We start from the raw sequence: 21,616 nt of genomic DNA, 5'->3' as shown, positions 1-21,616 counted from the left end.
ATTTGATTGCTAGTTAACTGTGGTCACACTGTTCGCAGAGTGCAGTCACACTGGAAGCTCAGTTTATAAATTCAGCAAACATCAAAAACTCGAACGCCAAAGAAATCTAATTTAAAGATTGTGAATGATATTGTTTTTTGTTTTGTATTTTTTTCACCACAGCCACATAGCTAACGATACACGCGATAGTGCATACAAAGCAAATCCATTGCCGCTTAGCAAATACCAATTGAAAACTTACTCCAACCAGAAAACGAATCGTGTGTGTGTGTGTTTGTATGTATGTATGTGTGTGCCAGTGTCTGCGGACAAACCGAAGAAGTGACGTTTACAGCAAATAAAAGTCGGTCTCGTCAAAATTTGAAGTGAAATTAAATAAAAAGTCATCGTCGTCGTCGTCCAGCAATTACAACTCTTTCATGGCAGTTTAATGCACGTCTGATTGGAACGACGACGTCGCTTCGCTCGTCGTCTTCGCCTGAAAATTCGCCATCTTCGCTTAGAATACCAATAAGAAGCAATAACGGTGAGTGCTGAAGCAGGTGTGTTTACTATTTACATACATAGATAGTGTGTATACCTACACACCGATAAATATATTATTTATATGTGTGTCTGAGTCTATAAAACGTCATCAAATAGCAATAAATAAAAAACTTTCTAGTTGTACTTCGTTTTTGCTCTCATTTATACAGATGTATATTCATTTTTATTGTTTGCCCCTTTAACATTATTGGATTGCCTCTTTATTATAGCCCTATATTATTATCAAATAACAATAGCGACAACAACAATAACAACAAGTGCCAGCAGCCAACAGTTATTCCAATTAGAGAAAATTCTCTGCGTTTCGTTTACACTTTCATATGCCCATTTCCTACCACATCAGCTGCTTTGTTGTCTTGTTGTTGTAACCTTGTATCTTCCAATTCAAACTTCACAACGTCTGCTGCTGCTGCTCTCTTGCTCTTTCGCTCTATCTTTCTCTGTGCGCAGCGTTACCACCTTGCATGGGTGTCTGCACATATACATGCACACATCCATACAGGCATATGCACATACATATATGCATATGTATTCACCATACACCCATGCCCACATTTATACGCCTCGCGTGTGCTTTGCTATAATTCTGTTTATTTATTTATGTTCATGCTTCACATACAGCACGACCAGCAAATATATGAACAACTTTATATGTACGTATGTATGTCTATGCATAATTTGTTTAGAAGTAGTTCAGCCTTTTGAGTGTGCCGTCTATATACATATGTATTTATTTTGGCTTGTATTTCAATAAGTACATACATACATTTCGTTACTGTGTGTGTGTGGGTGTATTGTTTTAATTTTTATTAATTTTTTTTGTATTGCTGAAGCTGCTTTTTGAAGTATTTTGACCTTCTCCAAAAGCCGCGAAAATATGTTAAAAATGATTTGCACTTGAAAAGTGAGCCACGTCCATTTATCTGTGTGTATAAAATTATACGTACGTATGTATGTATTTAAACTGCCATTTGTTAATGCTTAGCTGAAAAAGTAACAAAAATAATAGAGAAAAAAAAAACATGCATACATATGTATGTATGTCTGTCTGTATAAATGCTCATAATTTCCTTCACTCTGTCGTCCCAGTGTCCATTGCAAAAAACCGTTATGTAAAGTAAGCAACAATACAAAACAACAACAAAAGGCAGAAAAAAGCATAACAATAGGCGGCAACACCTACCCACAGCTCCCTGTTGACGCTTGTTTTCAATCACTTTCAAAATGTTGTTTACAGTTTCGACTTCTGGCAACACTTGCAATTCAGCACATTTATACTAAGCATGCATGCATGTATGTATGTATGGGTTTGGGCAATCGCAACCGTCAGATGAACGAGCATAAATGTATGCACTCCTATGCATAGATGTAATTTGTATGTGTGTATGTGTGCGTGTGTGCGTGTATGTATGTCATACATACTTCGATACGTGCCGGTATTTTAGGAGTTTACTTTTGATGAATTGCACTTCTCAAGCTATTTCCAGTTTTTTTTTGTGCGTTTTCGTCGTTTCTATCTTTGCTATATTGTTGTCGTTGTCGTAACACCGTTACAATTTTTTTTGTTGGCCTCATTTCAATGATCAATTTTGTTGTTATTTCTGTGCATTTTATGGCGAAAGCTTTTCCCTCTCAGTCAACGCTGATGTTGAGACACATGTGTGTGTCAAGCGGGATGAAAGAGACAGAGAGATTGAGTGCGGGACTTGTGGGGCTCATTTCCTAATTGCTTTTGCTGTTGATTCAGCTGGTTTCTGCACGCATGTGTGTGTGTGTTTTTTTTTGCAAGCTTATGATAGTTTTTTTTTTTTTTTGCACAGAAATTAGTCTAAGCCTTGTTTATGCATTGTCCATGGCTCATAGTGCCGCCCCTATTAAAATGATTAATGCAAACAATATATACGCACAGTTGCTATCTCACTCTACCACTCTCTTTCACTCCCTTTCTCTTTCTCACTGGAAGCGATAAAACATGATTGTATACAAATAGAATTGAAGCAGCGCGTGCTTCTGCTCTACTCCCAGATGATTAAGCGATCGCTGCAATCGTCTGTCGCTTGTCTCTGCATCTGCCTTCATTCTATACGCTATCAATTCTCAACTGTTCCACACAGACACACACACGCTTGCTTGGAGTAATCGAAGCGTGTGCGTATGTGTATGTGCACCGTAATGACTCTTACCCTTTCAATTTCCTATCAAATTCTATATAGCCGCAACGATAGCCAACTCATTAGCCGAAAACAATTTGGAACGATTTAATTTCGATTGTTAATGTTGTTGTTGAAGCGAGTGCTTTTGTGCATTAGATTTGCCCAAATATCAACGTAATTATCAGTTACGTAAAATATCCTGGCGTTGCCACTTTGCCTAAAAATAGCTGAAAATCTCGAATAACAGCTACAGTTATGAAGCACAGACTTTTTTGGGGCTTGGCTGCGGTTCATTGTGAAGGATGTGGTGAGGGCGATGGGTGTCAGGTGCGGCAAAATGAAATTATGCTAATGTGTGTCTGCCCCATACCATCGGGTCAGGCGGGGCGTGGTCTCAGTAAACGCGGTAAACGCGGTAAACGGTAAGCCAAGCACCCAACCTCCTGCATCTCTTAGTTTGTATTTAATTAGGTTAAAACGCTTAAAAATGTAAGCGAGACGCCCCCTGGCAGGATTAGAATTCCACAAATATCTCTCTCTCTCTCTCTGTAAACACGTTTGAACTTTCCAGTTATATGTTGTCATTAAATATGCCAAGTTGCAAATTGAAGAACCTGATATGCAAAATGTCAACGCCACAAAAATGCAATATTCACCTCAAATTTTGGTTGTTTAAATCTTAAACCAAATGAAATGAATGGTATTACACTATGGGATGCCCTGTTTGAATGCTAGAATCGATTAGCTTTGTTGCTTAACTACTTTATATAGCATTTAATGTAGAAAAATTATATTATTTTGTACAGTTGAAAAAATGATTCAATTATAAAAATGTTTAATTTACTTTATTTTATTTTTTAAATAAACAAAGAATATTCATCTATTATAATATGGCATTAGATAAACAACATTTATTTATCATTTTTTATGGATTTCAAGTTTGCTTACGCTAAAGTCAGGATTTTTCTTTTTATATAAACAGTGGATAAACAATTTCCATTTATTACCAAATGAAAAATAAAATTAAATGATCTTAAATTAAATTTTACTAAGTAAAAAAAAATTACATTTATTATTAACATTTATTAAATTACAAGTTTTTACTATTATTGCAACAATATACAAAATATATTTTTTATTAAAGACTATTTTATTGTCAAATTAAAAAAAAAAATAAACCAAAAGTTGTATAAAAAACTATTTGCAAATCATCAGCAAAGCATTCGCATTTAGTTACGCTCACTTTCGCAACTTATATACCCTACATGTCATACGTGAGCTATATCAATTTGAATACATAAAACAAAAACAAATGTATACATTTTTTTTTCGAAGCCGTGGCCGCTGCGGCTGCTGGTGCCGCCAGCAGGTTTCTGACTAATTCCCACACAGTCCGCAAGCCCCGTTACCCGTTCGCCCAGCGTCTTTGCCTACTCGATTGGGTGACGATGGCGAAAGAGTGTAAGTGCGGAGAATGAGGGATGTGGAGAGCAAAGAGTGGAGACATATTTAGACAGAGTCAGCAAAGAAATAAAATGCAATTTGTATAAACAATAAAAAGCAATAATGTCTGGCCTATACAGTGACAAATGCTATTTCCATCTCTAATACAAGCCACCCACTCCCTGTCTCTCTCTCTCCTTCCATCTGTCTCTGTGTGTGTGTCTAATTCTGTGTAACGGTTTACGAATGCTTTTATGCATGTATTACTTGACTGGCTCGAGTGGCCACTTGAAAACGCATCCGAAATGAATTTAAGACGGCATTTTTTTTCCATTTTAATTTAATTTTTTTTTGCTGGTTCTTGGCCGCTGCACACACACGCACACAGACATGCCTATGTGTTTTATGAATGAATCAGAGTGGAAATAAGTAGGCAAGTGCATGCACTACACGCGCGCACACACATGCATTATTATGTGCGTGTGTGTGTGCGCGCAAAATGTTGCCACTTGGTTGAAAAGTCGTACAAAAAATAAAGTATATATAAATAAATATATGTATGTATGTACACCACATAGCAGCACCCTTTTTTCAGTTTATGCATCCACGACCATTAAATACACACATGCATACATATGTAAATACATGTATGTATGTATATACACTTGCTAACAAACTACAGTAACGAATGCAGGCAGTTAATTATTGTCTACAATTTGATGGTGCTGTTAATTAGCAACTATTCATAGCATTCACACATACATACACACACGCATACACATATATAGTTGTATGTGTATGTGTATGTGTGCTTTGTCCACACATTAGCTTTTTTACAAATTAACAGCACTTAGCCTAAACGTATGCAGCAAACTTTGCTGCCTGTCACAGTGGCGTCCAAAATAATATGCTGGCTAGCAAATTCGAGCTGTGAATAGCTAAATAAATAGCTAAAAGTTTAAACTAAGTAGAATTGTTTGACTAAACATTGAAAAGTGTTAAGTGCGTTATTTATGACCAATTTTTTACTAAGCTCGTATAATTTTACTCTATCGAATTAAGGCCTTATCAAAAACGAATTTAAATTGAAATTAAGTTGCTAACTAAATGGGGTCCAGTTATAAACCGCGCACTCGACCATTGCCCCAACGTTTTGATATCTCTTTATGTATATATTACTTATATATATATATTTGTGTAATGATTATAAAGATAGGCAAGTCCAATCGATTGCCAGGAAATCTCTATGTTTTTTTTTTTCCAATCTGAGCCATATAAAAGTCAATCTAATCGAAACTTCAGTTAATCATCGGTTTTTATTGGCTAAAAGTTCAAAACAAAAAATACCACTAAATAATTTCTATAAATATTTCAATTGACTGTATACTTAATGCCCGCATATATCCCATATTTATCATATTAGTTGACAAACACCTTTGAAAACAATCAATCAAAAAGAAAACAGTTGTAACTGTGGACAGTTATCTGAATTAAACTAGTTTCTGGTGCGTGTGTATTTGTGTTCTATTATTAAACATTGCCGATGTTATCGCAAAATTAACATTCTGCTATAATTGTTTGACAACACAAAATACATGAATATGTTAAATTTTAATTGATTTTAAAAGCTGTTAAAAATATCTATAAGTAAATGAATTATTGTATATATAATAAAAACGATTTGGCTTACAATTTTAAAATTGGAAAACAAATATTAATAATAATAAGTCAATAAACCAAGGCTAAGGAATCGATGAACCAAAACGTAAACAATTTAGCTGTTAGCTCAAAGCTGTTAATGAAAATGAAATGTTAATTGAAGCCTCAAAAACAAAACAATGTTTCGTACATATGTAAATATATACACTAAATATTATATACACACTCCTATAACTAAATATATACGATATTCGTAGATATATAGCAAAAAATATTCTTGTCTTGGTTCCTCTTTTACTTGTGTCATATTTGTGCTCTCTTTTTCTAATAATATTCAGCAGTAATAAAAAAAAAAAAAAAAAAAAAAAAAAAATTCATATATCTATTAAAAAAAACAGTCTTAAACCATATTTATATATATGTATATGTTGTAAAATTAATAACTGGAACTTTGAAAACCTGCTCACTGCCCCGTTGTGGTCATCACATTGATGAGGCCTGGGAATACCTCGGCTTGTATGGGCCCATAGTCCACGCGCTCCCCATCGATGGTAAGGATGCCATGGGAGCCGCAAGGCTCAATGCGAAACGCTCGCACCGGCACCACCTGTATGTGTGGATCCGGCTCCATGGGCAGATGAGTGCCATTGTGCATGCCCAGCAGAAAGTTGAGCAGCTGAGAGCGTCCGACACCGGCTCGTATGATCACCAGGTAGATGAGGCCATCGTTGAGCCGGGACTCGGGCGCAAAGTAGCAATCGGAGGCCAGGTGGGTGGTGTAGGCCGCATGGACCATCACGAATTCGCCCTCCTCGTGCAGCCAGCCATCGGCGGCAGATAGCGGCATCTGCAGTCCGGGTATCTTGCTCACCGGCACCAGCTGATTGAACTCGGCATTGGCTGCCTCGATCCGCTGGCTCACGTTCAGCCGGCTGCGGTTGGAGCGCGAGCTCTGGCCCCCAATCGAATAGTAGGCCGTGCGCCTCGACACTGCCGAATGCCAGCTATCCGCATTCTGGCGATAGATGGAACGATCCAGGGACAGGGCATCGGCAAACTGATCCAGATCGGACTGATTGTCGCGCAACTGCACATCCTCGTCGTCGGGCAGGTCTTTGAATTCGCTGAAGTCTGCGGGCTGGGGCTCAGCCTGGCTATTGGCCTGCTCCTGAGGTGTCCCTGTCGTGGATTGAGCTGCTGCAGGAGCTGCTGCAGGAGCTGCTGCAGGAGCTGCTGCTGGCTGCTCCGTGGAGCTCTTTGCCGGCAGATAGTAGAGTTTACCCCGATAGCAGCGCAGCGTGATGAGCCGTCGAATGGCCCAAAGGGTAAAGCGCTGGGCGCCAATCGAGCGCAGGCTTTCGCTCTCAATATCGATGTCGGCAATGAGGCCCCAGCCAATGGAGAGGAACGAGTACATCACATAGTGTCTGTCCCGGTGAGTGAGCTCGACACGCACCACATCCATGGGCGTAGCGCGGCCGGCCACACAGATCAGCGTGGCATGGAGGATGGGCTTCGGCTCGTACGGCTCGTTGCAATGATGAGCGATGCTTTTGGCCAGGCCGTTGCCGGAGCCGCAGGGTATGATGCCCAGGGGCAGCTCACGGCAGGCACGACGCCAGTCCATGCGCCCCATCAGGCCGTTGAGCACCTCGTAGAAGAGGCCGTCGCCGGAGGCGACAACGATGCCCGAATATCGTTCCATCAGATCCTTGCGCGAGCGTACAAATTCCTGCGCATAGTTGGGATGGGTTGTGATCTGCAGATCGTACTGGACCTCCGCTTCGCGCAGCACTGGAGCCACCTGCTTCTGGAACAGTTCGCGTCCCTTGCCCGATCCCGACTTGGGATTCAGCAAAATCAGCAGCTTTTTGCCCGTCGCCCGAGCCACTTCACCCGCAGCGCCTGAGCGCTGCTTGTGCTCCCGTATGGTGCGATGCCACAGCCGAGCGGTGGCCAGATTCTCGGCATAGTCGTCGCTGGTGCGAAAGCGTAGGATGCGCAACGTCTTTCCTCGTCGCAGCGGCTTCTCCTTCTTCAGATACGCATAGATGTAGAGGTAGGCGCTGTTGTCGGCTTCCTTTCCCTGCTGCTCCTCTGCTCCTGCACCCTCGGCATCTGGGTGCTGGTGCTGCTCCTGCTGCTGATTTCTGGTGCTTTTGCACGAGGTGAGGCCACCTCGGGCTCGCTTCTTCAGCCGCTGGCCACAGCTGGAGCCGATGATGTCGTCGATGCGTATCAGCTGCTCATTGATGTGATCATTTTGTGCCGTCTCCCGTCGTAGATAGATGCCCTCTGGACAGAGCTTGACCACAATTTTGATGTTTTGCTTGCGTCGCCGGTTCTCCACATAGAAAATGCCAATTAGCTCATCCGTTGCTGCCTCAGCTGCCCCATTCACATCGGCCTCGGCCTCAGCCGTTTCCGCATGCATCGGCTTCAGCTGCGATTCCGCCTCCGACTCTTGTTGCTCGACTCGCGGTATTGGGTTGGCTGTCATGGCCGCCAAACGCCTCCAAACTTTTGTTTTCGGTCACCTGCTGAATGAGACATGCAACAACAGTAATCAAGAGAGGTATTATCAGAGGCAAAAAGTCAGATACCCTAGGAAAAGCAGCTATGATTATCTGAGGTAATATAGTAAGACAGACCTATTCGTCTTTGGGAATGGAAATGAAGATCAACAGTGATTCATATTAAGAAAAATCTATTAAGCTATACAACTGGAAATGGACAGATCTATATAGGAATCTTTAATAATCTATATTAAGAATGATCTATATATCTGTACAAATAGAAATGGAGTGATCTATATGAAGATCTACAATGATCTATATTAAAAATGTTCTATATGAATGGAAATATAAAGATCTTTTATGGTTTATGTATCTATACAAATTGAAGTGGAATGATCTATATGAAGACTATAGATCTTGATCTATATTAAGAATGATCTATATATATATAACAATAGAATGATCTATATGAAGATCAATATTAATCTATATATCTATACAAATAGAAATGGTTTGATCTATGCAAAATACTAAATAAAATACTTGAGCTCAAGCTCATATATCTAAAAGTCTAAAAATAGTTCAGATCTAGAATATTAGGATCTCGAGCTTTGGCTTAGATTTCAAGTCTAGGCCAAAAAATGTTTGTTTATATCGGCGAGCTATGGGAGAGCTACCTAAAAATACCGTATGCTGTGCATTTGTTTATGTATGTACTTGATTTACCTTTAAATCAGCTCAATTATTTGATAAACCCCGTAATCTTTGGAACGGCTATTATCAGTTTCGTGAAAACGACTGGAGCAACCCATGAAAAATGAAAGACGAAAAAAAAGGAAAAAAAAAAAGCTGACGCTCTAGAAACAGTTGCCTTGCTTTGATGCATTTCTAATTGATGTTATCGTATATATGCCATTGGCATGTGACTGTAATGCCCCATTGCTGCAGCTGTAGGGTATTACAAGCAGAGAGAGAGAGAGAGATAATGAGGGGGAGAGATATATGGCTTTTGCCCTGCTTTGTTTGGCGTTTGCTTTTGTCTTCACTTACCTAATTATTACCAGTTTTAAATGTTGTTGTTGCTGCCAAACTTTTTCTTTTGTTTTTCTTTAGTTTTGTTGTTACAAATTTATTTTGTATTTATCTTCAATTTTTTGTTGTTTGTTTGCTTTTTTTTTGTTAGTTGCCGTTCGCTCCTGTGCGCTCGACTCCACGTATCTTCGCGTACTGAGCGAACTAACCTCATTTTTCGTATGGAACGAATGAGCTGGGGAGATTGGCGCTGTGCGATTTGATTTCACTTGTCTCGGACCCCCCCACACACACACACACTTGTACACCTGCACACATGCATACCTGCATGTGTGCGTGTGTGTGTGTGTATGTTTAGTGTTTCGAAATCTAATCAACACGTATCGTCGTATCATGTCGTATCGATGTTGTATGTATTATGTCTGCTTCATAACTGTATTGTCGTACATGTGTGTAATGGCCGTTATAAATAAATAAATATATATATATATATATATATAAAACTATACATACATATTTATACCTAACTATGCATATTACTCGTCCTCTCTCTCTCTCTCTCCCTCTCTCTCTCTCTCTCTTTGAATGCGCTCCAAGTTTAATGGCATTGAACCGCATTTGCTAACTGACTTCGACTTTGAATTTTGTTGTTGTTTTCTATTTATATTTCCATTTTTTCGCAAATGCAATTTATATTTGTGGCAATTCCGCTCGTAACCCCAGCCACTTGGCCCACACACATACACACGCACACGCAGTAATTTATAACTGTGTTTGCCGACACACAGTCATCTTTAACATTATCATCGTGTTGCATTTATTGTTTGGGGCTCGTTTTTTTATTGTTCTTGTTGTTGTTGTTGTGTTTTGATGTTTATGTTTATTTTTGTATTTTTGTGTGTGCAAATTTCAATGTACGTTTGCTATTTCCACTTGGCTGCACTTGCGGAAGTGTTTAAATTTTTGATTAAGCTGAACATGACAAGTTTTGAGGCGTTTTCAATTAAATAAAATAGGTAGCAGTAGCAAAATGAGGTCAAGGCTCAAACGGCAGCTACCCTGTAAACGTGTTGCGAATGCTAGAAATTATAGTAAATAGAGATTGATAGATGGCAAGGGGTAAAGTCAATTGATTGCATATAAACCTTAAGTGCATGAGAAGCGCAGAGTAGGGCGATATTTTCCTGGAGTAGTTGCAATTGTAAAGAAAATGTTTAACGAGCTTTTATATATATATATATGCATACTGTATATGTATGTGGGGTCATAATATACTTGCTTACTATTTATCTATATATACATAACTAATAGATAAATATATATTATCCTCATCTATCATAACCTCACATAAATAGATGGCAATCTGAATTATAATATATTGTATAATAGTTTTGTTTTCTTTAGTCTGTTATACCCCAACTCTACGTATTAACTACAGGGTATTACAGCGCCCTATACCCCAAAGCTAGCTGATATCAAGGCAGCTATGCCGGCTGACAGTGCACCCACTGCAGTGGGCGTAAGCTCGACTCGTGTGGGTGGCATACAAGCGACTGTTATACTGTTATACTGTGTCTGTGCGAGATGTATTGTCCGCATACTCGATCATATGGCATATCGACGAGTACAAATGTACATGCTCGACATGTACTTACGTAATGCCATCTCTCGCTGTTGTTTTGTTGTTTTATAAATGTATATTTAAGTTAATTTTTGTACTTGTAAATCGATATCTAAATTCATAAAAAATTCCGTTTATTTTTTGCTTTCTGTTTTTCCTTTGTTCATTGCATGCCGATAAGAAACGCCGCTTGCTGTTGTCTTTTTTATTCTAACTAGATAAATACGTTATTTATGAATCGGCATGGAGAGACTTGCAGTAGAGGTTCCTCCAGTGTGTGATTCAGAAATTCCTGCCATGTCTGATGATACAAGCCCCATCACCTAGATGGGGTCAGGTGGGGATTGAGCAGAGGGCATGCGATAAAGGCTATAGCATTTTCTCACCTACTTTTTTCGAACAGGTGCTCCACATAGCTTATCGGCTGAATGTTTATTTTAAGGGACTCTCTCTCTTTATAGCCTGTGCCACGCAGAGCTAAGTGATAAGCGAAATGCTAGATTGATAAGAACTTAAACGCAATGGCTTTCAAACTGAAAGTATATGCGAGGGTAGTTTGAAGAAGTCCAAGTGAATGTGAATACTTGTAAAGTTTTACTTGATCGAAAATATAAAAGAGCTTTTATTGAACTGATATATCTTTCAATAACTTATATACTTAAAATATAATAATGCATAATCTGCGTAATACTGATAATCTAAACACAGTTCCATCATTATAGCTAATTTTAGTAATTTAACTTGCAAAGATTTTATAGGATATTCATATGTATATATGTATATGTATATAGATTAGACACTACTAAAATACTATCTGCTATATAGCATTGATCTTGTGCTGTCTATACGAATCTCTATTGCGAATTTCCTGAATACCCTGGTTAATCAAATGTCTGCTATATAAGATATAGTATTTTTAGGTTTGTCACACCTCTAATGAATATATTTTTAAAATCTTTACAATTTATGCGATTAAAACAACTGCAACTATATTCTCTAGATTAAAATTCTTAAAATTCTGATTTAAAAGAGGCAACAGGGTTTGCAGTCCGGCGGATAGACAAACGAATGACTGATCAGACGTACGTATGGTACGTATATTGCGCAAAATAAAGATAAAAAATAATAAAGATAAATCAGATACAATAATAATAATCATATAATGTAATAAATAATGTAAATATAATATATGTATAATATAATATAATATATGAATACTCATAAACGAGTATAAAATTCAACAAAAAATATATGTGCTAATAAAGATATATAAAATACCATAATAATATTAGTATAAAGTAATACATAAAGTATATATAATACAATATATAATATTTAATATATAATATATTAGATAATATAATATAAGATATTTTCTCTTCACCACAAAAACTAGTATAAAATTTGATTCAAAATTTGTGTGCTAAGAGGAGTTTAATTAACAGCTTAAACTTTCTGGATGCATATATATAATTTATATATATAGTATACATATTATCTGTTTAAATACCGTGGTTATATAATTTGCAGCTTGATTCGCGCTTATCTGGCCAGTACGGCCATTGACAATGCGGTCAGGGACGAGGGTCGAGACGCGTGCGCAATCCGATCGCCCACCCGTCCCATACGACGAGCCATACGAGCCGAGTGCATCCGTTCGGCTGAAATATGTAGATAATAATATATGTAGTAGATGTATCTATGTATGTATGTTTGTATGTGTATATACAGTTGTTGATAGTAGGGTAGCCCAGACTGGTTTTTCTGTTTTGTTTTGATACATTTCTTTTTTGGGGCCGCACGACTTATAAACAATACGAATACAAACTTGAGCTAAGTCGCCCGCAACGTTTGTTTGCATTAAACCAAATGTGTGTGTGTGTATGTGTGTGTGAGTGTGAGTGTGAATGTGGCTCACATACTGTATTGGGTTCCCCATCTCAGAGTCAGTTGTCGTTGACGTCTGTCAGTCTGGTGTTTCGATAAGTCTTAGCGCACTTAAGTTGTCAATTTCATTGAGCTCGAGTATGAGCACCTGTAAGACCCGAAAAGGCGAAAGATAACACCCGCCCACAATTACGATTATTATTAATTAATTATCCAATTGCAATCAATTACAGTGCGAAACGAAACGAGAGCCGCGACGATGAGCTGAGCCTAGCTATGCATTCAGAGAGCTATCGTTGAGATCAGCCCGCGGGGATAACTGCTCAAGGACCAACAGCAACAACAGTAACAACAACAACAACAACAACAACAAGAACCACAACTTCAACAACTTTGTGTCTGCGCCAAAAAGAGAACTAAAACAGCAACCATAAAGAGAGTGTAAGAGAGAGAGAGAGTGAGAGAGTGAGAGAGAGCACGCTCGCATCTTCGATAGAGTTTGTTGTGGCAGCCCCGTCATATAGAGATGACACTGACCGCAACGGCAACGCCACCGGAGAGCAACAAGAAAATGGAAGTGAATGCCCCAGCAGACGAGAATCTGCCCACATCTGAAATGGATCTGCTAGCCAAGCTGGAGGCGGCCAACAAGCTAATCGAGAGCGATGCCAAAAGTCTCAACTCGCTGCACTCAACGCACAGTCGCAAGAACTCGGACACGAGCCAAATCAGCCTGACATCAAGTAAGACTCGAATCTCAATATCCCCCATATATGTGTCAGCTGTTGAATATATGTTTGTATGTAATGTGGATTTCAATCATTTTTGCAGGCGGCAATTCCGTCGCCGAGGAGGACATCTGGACGACATGGGCATCCATTCTGAACGACTGGGATGGCGCGCTGAAGCGCAAGAATCCCTGTGTGCGCGAGCTGGTGCGCCGTGGTATTCCGCATCATTTTCGTGCCATCGTGTGGCAGCAGCTGAGCGGCGCCGCCGACGCCGATAAGAAACAGTATGCGGAGTACATAAAGGCGACGTCGGCGTGCGAGAAGGTGATTCGGCGTGATATAGCGCGCACCTATCCGGAGGTGGACTTCTTCAAGGAGAAGGACGGGCCCGGCCAGGAGGCGCTGTTCAATGTGATCAAAGCGTATTCGCTGCACGATCGTGAGGTCGGCTACTGCCAGGGCTCTGGCTTCATTGTGGGCCTGCTGCTGATGCAGATGCCCGAGGAGGAGGCGTTCGCAGTGCTCGTGCAGATCATGCAGCAGCATCGCATGCGGCACATGTTCAAGCCATCGATGTCCGAGCTGGGCCTGTGCATGTACCAGCTGGAGAATCTGGTGCAGGAGCAGATACCCGATATGCACCTACATTTCCAGCAGCAGGGCTTCCAGACGACCATGTACGCGTCCAGCTGGTTCCTAACGCTCTACACGACCACACTGAACGTGAACCTCAGCTGCCGCATTATGGATGTCTTCCTCAGCGAGGGCATGGAGTTCATTTTCAAGGTGGCGCTGGCCCTGCTGCTCACCGGCAAGGAGTCGCTGCTGTCCCTCGACATGGAGGCCATGCTGAAGTTCTTTCAGAAGGAGCTGCCCGGCCGCGTCGAGGCCGATCCGGAGGGCTTCTTCAACTTGGCCTATGCGCAGAAACTGAACACGAAGCGCATGAAGAAAATGGAGAAAGAGTATCAAGACTTGAAGAAAAAGGAACAGGAGGAGATGGTCGAGCTGCGACGGCTGCGCCGCGAGAATTGTCTACTCAAGCAGCGCAACGAGCTGCTCGAGGCCGAGAGTGCCGAGCTGGCCGATCGTCTGGTGCGCGGCCAAGTCTCACGTGCCGAAGAGGAGGAGACGAGGTACTTGAACTTAACTCCAACTCTCTCTCTCTCTCCCACTCCCTCTCTCTTGATGTAATCTAATCGCATTTATGCTGTCTATTTCTTAGCTATGCCATTCAAACGGAGCTGATGCAGCTGCGACGCTCCTATCTGGAGGTCTCGCATCAGCTGGAGAATGCCAACGAGGAGGTGCGCGGCCTCAGCCTGCGGCTACAGGAGAATGTAAGTGTTGTATAAGACCACAACGAATTTAACACTATTCTCGATTGTCTTGTAACTAAAAACTGCTGAAACTGAAGAAATTATAAAGAGAAAATAGTGCTAAACTGAATTATCGAAGTCGTGCTAAATCTATAGATATACGTTTGTTAATCATTTCTGTCTTTCTTTTTCCATTCTGTTTATTTCTTGTGGTTGTGGTGCTTAAAAACATGCATATATCTCAAACAAATATGTCGAAATCAAAATAACTAAACATTCCAAATGGTAATCCAATCGCAAAACGTTTGCTTTAAAAAAAAATATAAATAAATAAATAAAAAAAAAAAAATCCATGAAAATTGCTGCCAACGTCAAGCAGAACGTTTCGATCGATAGCGTAAGTATCTCAGCTTGCCAAAATGTATATACAGACAGGTGTACATACATATATATATAGTATATATGTATATGCTCATGTCGTGCTTGGGCCTCCAAAGTATTGCCCTCAGCCATGGCAGGTGCATGCCAATTTTGGCATTACGTAGCATTACTTTGCATGTTTGTTATCGTTCTTTTTTTATTTTTTTTTTATTTGATAAGTAATTTGATGTTGACTAATATAATAATTCATTCATTCACGTGCGTACATAATAGAACAATAACACAATTAACATCATTTGTTCATGTACTCTAAGTAGATATTATGACTAGAGCTATCGCTATCGCTATCGATATGACACCCATTGAACATCATTGATCGATTTTCCGATAGCTTTCAAACCGTTGTCTGCATGCAAATATTGATGCGCGCCCTTTGTGAGAGTTTTGCTAAAGCCAGACTTTTCTCCATTTAGAATAATTCGCGGCAATCGTCTATCGACGAGCTGTGCATGAAGGAGGAGGCGTTGAAGCAGCGCGACGAGATGGTCTCCTGTTTGCTGGAGGAGCTGGTCAAGGTGCGGCAGGGCTCGGCCGAAAGTGAGGATCAGATACGAACTCTCAAGTCGAAGATCGAGGAGCTCGAGGAGGATAAGAAGACGCTGCGCGAAACAACGCCCGACAATTCGGTGGCCCATCTGCAGGACGAGTTGATAGCGAGCAAGTTGCGCGAGGCGGAGGCCTCGCTATCCCTCAAGGATCTCAAGCAGCGCGTGCAGGAGCTGAGCAGCCAATGGCAGCGCCAGCTGGCCGAGAATCAGCGCAACGAGCATAGCGCCGCCTCCGTGGACTCCACACCCAAAAAGCTGTTGACCAACTTTTTCGATAACTCCAAGTCGACGGAGCACACACAGAAGCTCGAGGAGGAGCTAATGACGACGCGCATACGTGAAATGGAAACGCTCACCGAGCTGAAGGAGCTGCGACTGAAGGTCATGGAGCTGGAGACTCAGGTGCAGGTGTCCACAAATCAGCTGCGCCGTCAGGACGAGGAGCAGAAGAAGCTCAAGGAGGAGCTCGAGCTGGCTGTCACACGCGAAAAGGAATTGGCCAACAAGGCGCGCGAACAGCAGCACAGGTGCGTCCCATTATCATCAATCAGATTATTCAGTTAGTAATTTACGGACTTTATATAGATACTCGGATCTGGAATCTCGCATGAAGGATGAGCTCATGAATGTCAAAATCAAGTTCACCGAACAGAGCCAAACGGTCGCCGAGCTGAAGCAGGAGATTTCACGACTGGAGACAAAGGTGAGGCCTCGAAATTTATAGTAACTCAGCTCTCGAGATTAACGAGATTCGGATCCCTTGTAGAATTCGGAAATGCTTGCCGAGGGTGAACTGCGCGCCAATCTCGATGATTCGGATAAGGTGCGCGACCTGCAGGACAGGTTGGCTGACATGAAGGCGGAGGTGTGTATTGCCGATGGGTCCAGCAAAGCCCTTTACTTGGATACCATTTGCTGTTTATTTTCGGTTTCGGGCCTTTAATATTCTGCGCACCCACAAAAACCCATCCAAAAATGCCAAATTAAAAGCGCCAAGCAACAGCTACACTCACACACTAATAATCACCGTGTATACACACCCACTCACACACACACACATTCACATATGCACTATGAGCGCCTACGAAATTGGCGCTGCATTGGCCAACAGCTAGACACACTAAAGACAAGCAGAAAAAACCCCATTCAGGACTGTGTTTCAGCTCATGCTAATTGCTTATCAGCCCATAAGCTTTGGTGTGGCATTCGCTTTTATATTTTGTATACGTGCATTTTACTTCGTTTATTTTTGTAATTTTCAAAGATTTTTTTTGAGTTTCTGGTACTTTCGGTACTGCTGAAGATATTAATATCGTATGTTTCTCATTTAAATCTCTTTCTCATACAAAAAAAAAAAAAAAAAAAAAAAAAAAAAAAATATCAAATGCAACGCAATGCTGCGTCTCTAGTATCCAACGCCAATAACCAGCCCCGACACTGAGCCGTGGAAGTGGATAAGCTAAGCTAATCGAATATATATAAAGTGCTAACCAAAACTAAAACTAAACCAAAAACAAATATTCAGCAAAGCATCGTCGTCAAATACCAAAAGCATCTATCCCCACATTCCAGTTAAACCCCAAATCGACTTCAACACTTTAACAGCCAACGACCAAATGTGCAAATCAGGTGTCTATATAAAACTCTGTTGAAGAACGAACTCATTACCCAATCCTAGATTAGCATTAGCATTCTGTATAGTTACGATCTAAGCGCCTGTTAGATCATAGACTTTGTTGTCGATTGTTTTTGAATACATTTGGTATATCCATCATGTTCATATTTCAAAATTCTTATTACAATTTGGCATGTATTTAGTGTTAACTCTGCATCTGCCTGCTGTTTGTCCCCAAATAATATATGAACATATTTCCATTTATAAACTTTTATTTCCGAGTGAAGCATGCGCTTTTAGATTTCATACAAATTTCCCAAGATTTGTGCATAATTTCTATAATTTTATTTACTGTTTTGCATGCTAAACGGGGATTGGTCTATTTGCATGTTATACATATGTTATTATTTATAATAAGATTTTACTATTTATTCTGTGAGCTCGCTTCATATCGGCTCAAAACTATTTTATATGTTATTAAGTAAAAACTGTAATATAATTATAATAAAGAAAATCTCGCATTTTTATCCATTCTCATTTGTAATACATCTATACATATACATATATATATATACCCGCCCAGCGTGCTGTAGACACTTTAGCCACGTTTCACTGTATCACATTGCTATCATTTTCCTGCCAATATCGTAAATTTGCAAAGCTCTACGCTTAGCAAAGACACAAACCAAAATATCGTTTAATATTTGTATATGTGAAATTGAAATGAATTTTTAAATATATTTTCACATGCATGAGCTTTTCTTCATTGTTTGTTTTTCATTTGATTCAAATTTGATTTCTTTGTGCATTTCTTATCTTGTCGCTTACATATATAGAGACTATTGTGTATATATGTATTTTTGTAGTTGGTATTTGGTAGAGCTCTGTAGTAAGCTTGGTTAATATTTAAGCACGCACACTAACACAGACAAACACACATATACACACACACATATACACCACTACTACTATTAGTACTAGTAAAATACGTATACGTAATGCACGCACAACACGAATATAATTCATCAATGAAATCGTAACTAACTTGGCCAACATCATTTCCTGCTGCAGTTGACCGCACTGAAAAGTCGTGGCAAATTTCCAGCCCACAAGCTGCGCAGCGCCTCCATACAATCCATCGAATCAACAGAGATCGACTTCAGTGACCTCAACATGGTGCGTCGCGGGAGCACAGAGCTATCCACATAATATATAAAGCCGATGGCGTCTTACACAGTGCGGATAGCTAATATATCTACGTATATGCATATACATATAATGATAACTATATAGACCACTCTATATACATATATATACATACATATATATACATGTTATTGGCTGATGTATGTGGAATACATAACAGACTATGTAATTTCTGTCACAAGGTCGCAGCTGTGGTGTGTCGATGGTCAATAAAAATATATATATTAGTAAAAATTCAATGAAAAAAAAAAAAAAAAAAAAGAATAAGAATGAGAAAACACAAATACTATTTATAAAATATGTTTTAAACAATAATTATTAATATTATGATTATTTCTTTCCAATTTTATTGTATGTATTTATATAAGGAATTATCGCTGTTATGTTAAAAACGAAAAGTAATATTTATTTATTGATATGTATAGTTTTTTTTTTTTTTTTTGTCACAGTATATATATAAATATATATATATATATTTTTGATTATATATATTTATATGCACACATTATTATAAAGCAAATGATGGATTTTATGTAACCTACACTTTTAATGTAAGTTTTAAATTGAGAAAAAAAATCACAAAAAATCATTAAAAAAAAAAAAAAAAACAAACAAACGAAAAAATTATGTGAGTTTTAACCGAGTTTAGAACGAGATAGTTTTTTATTTGTATTTTATATTGTTTACCTCTTAAAGCCTATATACGTGTAGAATGATATTGCTGATATTTTGTAAACACACATACACTAACACACGTATACACACACACACACATGTCTAAAACGAATTTGTAACTCCTCATCGTGTAGTTAACTAAGTTTGACATAATACCTATTTTATCAATAATATCAAATGTTTGCACACAAATACAAAATACAATAGAAATACCCATTGTAATTCTATTCTAAAATTATATAGCAAGCATACCCAAACAATTTATAGATAAACTTTTACGATAACGAAGTGCGAAAATCAACCCAAGAAAGTTTTTAATAATGTTCAAACATGTAACAAGCGTTGCCAAAATGTTATTTCAAACAAAAAAAAAAAAAAAAAAAAAAAAAAAAAAAAAAACGAAAAACTAAAATGATAAAAAACCCTTAACTATTTCAAATAGTGCGAACCAGAACCTCGAGATATGCAATGAATTGCAGGACTCCAATAACTTACGATATTCCAAAAACGATATTCGGTTAATCCCATTTAACGAAGTAGTCGATATGATATGTGCGAAATGCATATAAACACTCACACACACACACACACACATACACAATAGATATATCTATGCTATGAATATATATTGATATTGATATATGTATAAAGCGCATCAATTACTTACGTACAGCTGCAAGGCAAATGGATCTGCGATCCAGCGATTTTTTAGCAGCATGTCAAACTTAAACTAGAAGAAGCTGAAACAACAAGAGAAATGCAAACAACAAAATGAAGCAAATTTTATGAATATGTGTATTTAAGTTCGAGCTGTTTTCCAAGTGCAATAATTAATTCAATTTACATTGTATAATTTATACACATGCATATGTTTTTATTAATTCCTAAGCATTGTTTTTTTAGTACTTTTTTTTTTAATATGTGTGTTTTCTATATATATAAATTTTTTTCATTTTTGATTTTATTTTTGTTAAACATTGTACAACTAAAGTCATTTATTTTATGTAATTTACCGAATTGTATTCTAATGCAGCAAACGTGCTTCCATTGATTTGCACTTCATGACAAGACCATATGGAATATACATCTACTTATATAGTTCTAGTTAAATATAAACTGAGTGTCACAAATATACAATCAGTATGCATACATATAGACATAGACATTTATTAAGATGTTGTGCCAATTGTATTTAACTCTCCCTCTCTCTTTCTCCCTCTCGGTTCAACTCAAGCTCTATTCAGTTAATGTCACAAAATTCGTTTATAATTGAAGGTGCCAAACTAGAACATTTCCCAAATCAAAGCAAAAGAGTCTTTAAGCTGTTGCTCGATAGAGCTCAAATTCCAATAGATCATCTAAAGTTCCTTTTTCAGTATTAACATTCTCTATTTAAATGCCATTTGTATTTTCAGAGCGCACATTCCTTTACAGATACTGCTCTCTTTTCTCTCTCACTCTCTCTCTCTCTCTCTATAATTCAAAATTTATAATTGAATTGTACAACATTTTAGTAAATGTTCTATTGAATATGTATGTTCAAGTAAATCTCGATATAAACTTAACGTATTAGTTAATTGCGCACAATAAATTTAAACACATATATTCAATAACTATCCTACATTCAATTGATACGTGTATGATCTGCAAATGTACGTAATATATCTGTTATAACTAAGTTTGGCTTTTGCTTCTACTTTTACTTTTACGTTTTTGACACAAAAAGATTTTACATCAAGTTAAGCTCACATAGAAAGGCAAAACAAAATTTAACAAAATGCATAAATAAAGGACAAACATATCTGTAAAACATATATATATACCATATGTATATACATGTACATGTATACATATATATTGAGTAAACTGCCTTACAGGCGAAACAGTACGAGTACGTTTCAATAACAGTCACTGTTAACATTAACCATCTCATGTTAAGCCTCAAAGACTGCAACACTTAACAGTGCCACTCGCATTGCTGTTACTCAGTAACTGTTAACTTTAACATTTAGATGTCAGCCTGTTTCGACTAGGTAAGTCGAGCTGACTTATCGGCTGAAATCCTCACCTTTATTTTCAGTGATTTATTTATTTATTTTTTTTTTTTTTTGGAAATGCGCTAATTGTAAGCAAAGTGCATTTTGCTGTTCAGTTGGGAGCACTCGAAATGTTAATTTCCAAGCGCAATGCACGCACACATATGTATGCATATATCTATATATAT

General features: G+C 38.5%; 2 protein-coding genes across 7 annotated transcripts; one reads left to right on the top strand and one right to left on the bottom strand.

Annotated features, from left to right (window-relative positions):
- The first annotated feature begins 32 nt into the window (after positions 1–32).
- LOC6584415 (ecotropic viral integration site 5 ortholog) lies at positions 33–18,978 on the top strand. 5 transcript variants are annotated; one of them, XM_015161294.3, is made up of 9 exons: positions 33–526; positions 13,091–13,600; positions 13,689–14,724; positions 14,814–14,928; positions 15,287–15,304; positions 15,762–16,423; positions 16,482–16,599; positions 16,663–16,761; positions 18,583–18,978. In XM_015161294.3, the coding sequence occupies exons 2-9, from the start codon at positions 13,384–13,386 to the stop codon at positions 18,718–18,720; spliced, it is 2,403 nt and encodes an 800-aa protein (XP_015016780.1). In that variant the 5' UTR covers positions 33–526; positions 13,091–13,383; the 3' UTR covers positions 18,721–18,978. The 5 variants fall into 5 exon arrangements, with proteins under 5 accessions (XP_015016780.1, XP_015016781.1, XP_002010070.1 ...); XM_002010034.4 differs by lacking the exon at positions 18,583–18,978 and adding an exon at positions 17,306–18,038 and having other exon boundaries at positions 34–526; XM_015161296.3 differs by lacking the exon at positions 33–526 and adding an exon at positions 11,996–12,061.
- Positions 5,440–9,622, bottom strand: LOC6584416 (sphingosine kinase 1). 2 transcript variants are annotated; one of them, XM_015161535.3, is made up of 2 exons: positions 9,368–9,622; positions 5,440–8,341 (listed from the first exon to the last, which is right to left on the bottom strand). In XM_015161535.3, the coding sequence occupies exon 2, from the start codon at positions 8,299–8,301 to the stop codon at positions 6,265–6,267; it is 2,037 nt and encodes a 678-aa protein (XP_015017021.1). In that variant the 5' UTR covers positions 8,302–8,341; positions 9,368–9,622; the 3' UTR covers positions 5,440–6,264. The 2 variants fall into 2 exon arrangements, with proteins under 2 accessions (XP_015017021.1, XP_002010071.1); XM_002010035.4 differs by having other exon boundaries at positions 5,440–8,338.
- Positions 18,979–21,616: the final 2,638 nt, after the last annotated feature.

This window comes from Drosophila mojavensis, unplaced genomic scaffold (genome assembly GCF_018153725.1).
Source record: "Drosophila mojavensis isolate 15081-1352.22 unplaced genomic scaffold, ASM1815372v1 contig_136, whole genome shotgun sequence".
NCBI classification, from domain to species: Eukaryota; Metazoa; Arthropoda; class Insecta; order Diptera; family Drosophilidae; genus Drosophila; species Drosophila mojavensis.
The sequence above is the reverse complement of the archived record's forward strand: the minus strand, read 5'-3'. Positions and strand labels throughout refer to the sequence as shown.

Coding starts and splice junctions, on each gene's coding strand:
- LOC6584415 (XM_015161294.3), top strand. CDS start 13,384: ATGACACTGACCGCAACGGCAACGCCACCGGAGAGCAACAAGAAAATG. Junction 16,424..16,481: donor GCGCGCGAACAGCAGCACAG/GTGCGTCCCATT, acceptor GACTTTATATAG/ATACTCGGATCTGGAATCTC. Junction 16,600..16,662: donor TTTCACGACTGGAGACAAAG/GTGAGGCCTCGA, acceptor GATCCCTTGTAG/AATTCGGAAATGCTTGCCGA.
- LOC6584416 (XM_015161535.3), bottom strand. CDS start 8,301: ATGACAGCCAACCCAATACCGCGAGTCGAGCAACAAGAGTCGGAGGCG.